Source organism: Nematolebias whitei, chromosome 6 (genome assembly GCF_014905685.2).
Source record: "Nematolebias whitei isolate Nwh7 chromosome 6, NemWhi1, whole genome shotgun sequence".
NCBI lineage: Eukaryota > Metazoa > Chordata > Actinopteri > Cyprinodontiformes > Rivulidae > Nematolebias > Nematolebias whitei.
This window is the reverse complement of record NC_056503.1, coordinates 52397529-52403724: the sequence shown is the minus strand read 5'-3', so window position 1 is coordinate 52403724 and position 6196 is coordinate 52397529. Positions and strand designations below refer to the sequence as shown.

At 41.3% G+C, this 6196-nt stretch overlaps 1 protein-coding gene across 1 annotated transcript in view; it reads right to left on the bottom strand.

Annotated features, from left to right (window-relative positions):
- The window catches only part of tbx4 (T-box transcription factor 4), a 74364-nt gene extending 68449 nt beyond the window's left edge, over positions 1-5915 (bottom strand). Inside the window, exons 1-2 of the mRNA XM_037678415.1 lie at positions 5775-5915; positions 5529-5623 (exon numbers count right to left, since the gene is read on the bottom strand). Of these exons, the coding sequence (XP_037534343.1) occupies positions 5529-5623; positions 5775-5915 (236 nt within the window). The remainder of the gene's footprint in view (positions 1-5528; positions 5624-5774) is intronic.
- Positions 5916-6196: the final 281 nt, after the last annotated feature.

Genomic DNA, 6196 nt, shown 5'->3' with positions numbered 1-6196 from the left:
GAGCTGGAGGACAGATTAATGCATCTAAGGAGGGAGAAAGACTGAAACATTCATTCCTAAGGTGCTCAGGTCCAAAAACCAAAACCTCAGTCTTGTCTGTTCAACAGGAGAAAATTAAGGGTCATCCAGGTTTTTATGTCTTTAAGACATGCTTGTAGTCTAAGTAGCTGATTGGATTCATTGGGTTTAATGGACAAATATAATTGTGTGTCATTAGCATAACAATGGAAATTTATCCCATGCTGTTTAATAACTTTACCTAATAGAAGCAAATATAAAGTAAAGAGTACTGTCCCAAGCACTGAGCCCTGAGGAACTCCATGACTAACTTTGGTGTATGAAGATTTATTATTTACATTTACAAACTGGGATCTATCAGATAAATATGATTTAAACCATTTTAGAGCTGTTCTTGTAATCCCAATATCATATTCAAGCCTCTGTAGTAAAATATTGTGATCAACTGTATCAAATGCAGCACTGAGGTCTAACAGGACCAGTATAGACACAAGTCCATTGTCTGAGGCCATGAGAATATCATTAGTTACTTTTACTAGTGCTGTTTCTGTGCTATGATGAGCTCTAAACCCTGACTGAAACTCTTCAAACAGATTATTTCTTTGTAGATGTTCACGCAACTGACCTGCAACTATTTTCTCTAGAAGTTTTGAGATGAAAGTTAGATTAGATATAGGTCTATAGTTGGCCAGAATTTCTGAATCAAGATCAGACTTCTTAAGTAAAGGTTTAATTACAGCAACCTTAAAGCTCTGTGGTACATAACCATCCATTAAAGACAAATTAAGTAGATCCAAAATGTGGACATTAATTAGGGGAAATACCTCTTTAAACAGTCTGGTTGGGATGGGATCTAGCAGGCATGTGGATGGTTTGGATGAGGTTATTATTTGTTTGACAATTCAGAGCTCAACAGGACAAAAACTGTCCAAACATAAATCAGGCTCTAGTGAAATTTTTAAAGTTGTCTCATTTGACAGGGGACTAGAGATAGTAGAAGGAAGGATGGTTTGAATTTTCTCTCTAATTGAAATAATTTTATTTATAAAGAATCTCATGAAGTCATCACTACTTATAGTTGTAGGGATACATGGTTCAACAGAAATGGGACTTTTAATTAGTCTAGCAGTAGTACTAAACAGAAACCTAGGGTTATTTTTATTCTCCTTTATTAAAGATGAGTAATATAAAGTTCTAGCGTTACGGAGAGCTTTTTTATATGTTAGCAGACTATCTTTCCAAGTTAAATAAAATTCTTCAACATTAGTAGAGTGCCATTTTCTCTCCTGGTTTCTAGATGCTGTTTTAAAGTACGTAACTCAGAATTGAACCAAGGAGCCAGTTTCCTCTGATTGATTACTTTCTTTTTCAGTGGAGCAATTTTATCAAGTGAAGTTTGCATTGAAGTTGTAAGATGATCAACTAGATGATCTAAGTCTCTGTTCTCTGATGCATTACTCTGCAAGACAGAGGAAACATTGATGGAAGAGATTGTTTAAATTTGGTTACAACATTTTCTGATAAGCACATGCTGAGATGAAATTTACTCTCAGTGACTGTGTAGTCATTTAATGTAAACTCAAAGTTATTAAAAAATGGTCGGACAGAACAGGATTTTGAGGAACTATTACCAAGTCCTTAATCTCTGCACCATAGGTCAGAACTAAATCAAGAGTGTGATGATAAGAGTGAGTAGATGTGCGGACGTTTTGGGTAAAACCAAATGAGTCTATTAAATTATTAAAGGCTATGCTTAAGCTATCACTCTCAACATCCACATGAATATTGAAATCACCCATTATGATGATTTTATCAGTATTTAATAATAAGTCAGTTAATAATTCTGAGAATTCAGACAAAAACTGAGAGTAAGCGCCTGGTGGACGATATATAACAACTAGTAAAAGTGGCTTTTCTGATTTCCATTTTGGATGAGAAAGACTGAGGGACAGTGATTCAAAAGAGTCATAAGACTATATATTGCAAAGTTGTGTAAGCCAATACAACCCGACAACATTCAGACACTTAAGGAACTCCGGCGAATCTCATCCACCCCTGGGGCCTTCCCACCGAAGAGCTTTTTAACCACCTCGGTGACCTCAGCACCAGAGATTGTAGAGCCCAACACAAAGTCCCCAGGCTCTGCTTCCTGAGTGGAAGACACACCTGTGGGATTGAGGAGGTATTCAAAGTATTCTGCCTACTGACCCACAACATCCTGAGTTGAGGTCAGCAGCACACCACCTCCACTATAAATAGTGTTGGTGGCATACCACTTTCCCCCCCAGAGATGCCAAATGGTGGACCAGAATCGCCTCAAAGCCGTATGGAAGTCATTCTCCATGGCCTCTTTGAACTCCTCCCATGCCTGAGTTTTTGCCCCAGCGACCACCTGAGCTGCATGCCGCTTGGACTGCCGGTACCCATCAGCTGCTTCCGTGGTCCCACAGGCCAAAAAGGCCTAATAGGACTACTTCTGCAGCCTGACAGCATCCCTCATTGCCGGTGTCAACCACCAGGTTCGAGAGTTACCGCCGTAACAGGCACAGACAACCTTGTGGCCACAGCTCTGATAAGCAACCTTGACAATAGAGGCACGGAACATGGCCCATTTAGACTCAATGTCCCCCACCTACCCCGGAACGTGTTCGAAGCTCTCCCGGAGGTGGGAGTTAAAGCTCCGTCTCACCGGAGACCCTGCCAGACGTTCCCAGCAAACCCTCACAATACGTTTGGGTCTTCCAGGTCTGACCGGCATCCTCCCCCACCATTGGAGCCAACTCACCACCGGGTAGTGATTAGTGGACAGCTCCGCCCCTCTCTTCTCCCGAGTGTCCAAGACATACGGCCGCAGATCAGATGAGACAACAACAAAGTCGATCATCAAACTGCAGCCTAGGGTGTTTTGGTGCTGAGAAAACATATGGACACCCTTATGCTTGAACATGGTTTTCGTTATTGACATTCCATGACGAGCACAGAAGTCCAACAACAGAACACCACTCGGGTTCAGATCAGGTGGGCCGTTTCTCCCAACCACGCCCCTCCAGGTCTCACTGTCATTGCCCACGTGAGCGTTGAAGTCCCCCTGCAGATCAAGGGAGTCCCCTGGAGGCGCACTCTCCAGTACCCCCTCCAAGGACTCCAAAAAGGGTGGGTAATCTGAGCTGCTGTTTTGTGCATAAGCACAAACAACAGTCAGAACCCATCCCCCCACATGTAGGCGGAGGGAGGCTATCCTCTCGTTCACTGGGGTGAACCCCAATGTACAGGCACTAAGATGGAGGGCAACAAGTATGCCCACTCCTGCTCAACGCCTCTCAACAGGGGCAACTCCAGAGTGGAAGAGTGTCCAACCCCTTTCAAGGAAACTGGTTCCAGAGCCATGCGTAGAGGTGAGTCTGGCTATTTCTAGTCAGAACCTCTCAACCTCACACACCAGCTCAGGCTCCTTCCCCACCAGAGAGGTGACATTCTACGTCCCAATAACTAGCTTCTGTAGTCAAAGATCAGACCACCAGGGTCCCCGCCCTCGGTAACTGCAGGTAAATCCTTCATTATTTGTCACAGTGGTTAAATTAAATGTTAATGCTAGTTGTGCTTTGATTTTTGTGTTTTATATGTAGATATGTGTTGCAACTTCCAGTTGTATAAGGTTAGTCTTTGTTCGTTATGATCAGTTTAAATTGAACTGATTTTGTACAAAGTGTTTAATAGGTTGTGTAATGTAAAATTTACTCTTACAAACTGAATTTCACTATGAGTTCTTGCCCTGTGTCACTCTGCAGCATGAAAACATCCACTGCAGGAACTAGTTCAAGTTATTAGTAGATTAGAATTTTTTTTATCTTATTCAATGTTTTTTTTTGTCTCCTTTGCCTTAATGTTGGCTGATAAGACAGAAATGCCTCACTAAACACTATGAGCTTCACTACCTCCACCATTACAGCCATGTTTGTTTCTTTGTCCGAGGTCAGCTCACCCCTGGTTACAATTGATCATGGGTGGAGCAATCTTACCGTTCATGTAAAATATTTGATAATGTTCTTATAGAAACAATTCCTGAATGTTGTTCATACTGTGTTAATGCTACATGTTTGTCTTTTGACCCTACAACTGGGTAACATTACAGTAGACCTAGCCCCTTACTAGAGTTTTAATTAGGTATTTTAAGTTACTAAGGATGGATGATGATCATATTGTTTTATTCTAGGCCATTGATAAGGAGTGATTATTATTATTATTATTTCATATTGGCTAGTGATTTTTTCCCCCTAAAACTTTACTTAGGCTGCACTGTGTTTCTTAGACTGTGGCTAGGATGTGTGAGAGAAATGAAGCGTGCTCTATTCACACAAGGAGAGCTGTTGGTCAAGCTACTTCTTGTTATGACATTAACTCTAAATAGTTATTTCAATTCAATTCAACCTTTATTTCTACAGGTTAGTCTCATTGAGCCTCAAGGACTAATTTACAAGAGAGACCCATTTAAAACAAAGAACATAGATGACAAGTAGACAATCATAAAAAGCAGATAAAATCCAGTCATTCATTCAACTTTTATTTATACAGGTTAATCCCATTGAGCCTCGGGAACTCAAAATATAACCCCCCCCCCAAAAAAAAAGTTAAGACTCAAAAATAAAAAGTAAATGGAAGAATTTATTTTTAAAAAAGTTACATTATAAAGCAATATAAAATATTGAAAACAGGAACATGTCTGCATTGATTTTTGCCATGAACTTAGCAGTTGTTTAAAGTCCCTTAGAGAGGTCAAGGTCGAGAGTTTATTGAATCAAGTGTTACTTGTGTAGGTAAAACTAGATGTTCAACAACCTGTTAAAATACACCAGAATGTGTATACATGTGAATACACCAGGACAAAGAGCAGAAGCAGGAGGGAGAGGGAAAAGCGTCCATCTTCGTTGAGAGCAAGCAGGGAACAAAAGACAAAATAAAAACAATAATAGTAATGACAAAAGATCAATATTTATTGGGGACTGCCTGAAGGCAGCACCTCTTATTATCCACCTGAAGGGGGTCTTACTCTTCCTTCAACTTTAATGTGGCCCGAACCACAATGTGCCCCCACACGTTATATCAAAATGACCGGCTCGGCGCTGTGATGTGTGCTGTTACTTTTATTCCAGTTACCACGGAGACTTAATTTGTGAACAAAGACACCATTTTTCTCATAAAAAAAACACTGACAGAACTCTTCACAGCCTCTAACTGACACAGTGAGGTCACATGACTGAGAGTGGAGAGCTCTCTGAACAAAACACTGATTAACTTTTGGAGCCATTTTGGATCAAGATGGCTACAGCTTAAATAAAAAAAAAATGACTATGACTCACTGATTTGTTGCCAAATTGAGCTGAAATTTGGTGTGGTCATAGCTGAGAGCGAACTCGAACACACTTTCTGTCAAAGCAAAACTTTGAAATGGCTGCGACGTGGCAGTCCCCGTCAGTTTCTACAGGAACATTCTAGTTCTTGGCTTTACTAACCTTCCTGCTTTTGTGATTATCATCTCCGTGTCAGCTTCATGAAACTTCTGCCACAGTTCCTTCTCATGAAGAGCTACCTTCAGGGTCTCCGTGTTCTGAAAGAGTCAGAATAGGCAACATGAGTCTTCTAAAGCACTTGGGGTTCAAACGTTCACTTACAGATGCACTGAGTGATTTATCATTTAACAAACACTCAGAATGGGTTTGTGGTACTTGTTTCAACCAAAATAGCTCCTGTGTGTGTACCTGCTCGGGCCTCGAGGAGCTGGGCATGCCTGCAGCTGTGGACAGGCCAAGTGGTGGCTGTTCTGGTACATCTGTCTCCCCACTGGTTTGGACCTGGATCTTCAAGTCATTTGTCACAGCTGAAGCTCTCTCCTGCAGCATTTCTGCGGGATTACAGAAATACTCAGCTGTCAGGATTTCTGAGTTCAGAAGCTGGAACATGACACGTTTCAGAAAGCATCCCCTCTGAAATTACCTGCTGATCCCTTCCCACCACCGATGAACGTTCAGTTTGGAGGCTTTAACGAGAACTGGACTTCTGGTTCTGCTCCCACAAGCCTCACCTTTGATACGCTGGTGAAGATTCTCAGTCTTCTGTTACAAATAAAGTCCAGTTGTTTTTGTCTTGAACTTTTTTGAACTCACCTTTGATAACTGAAGAG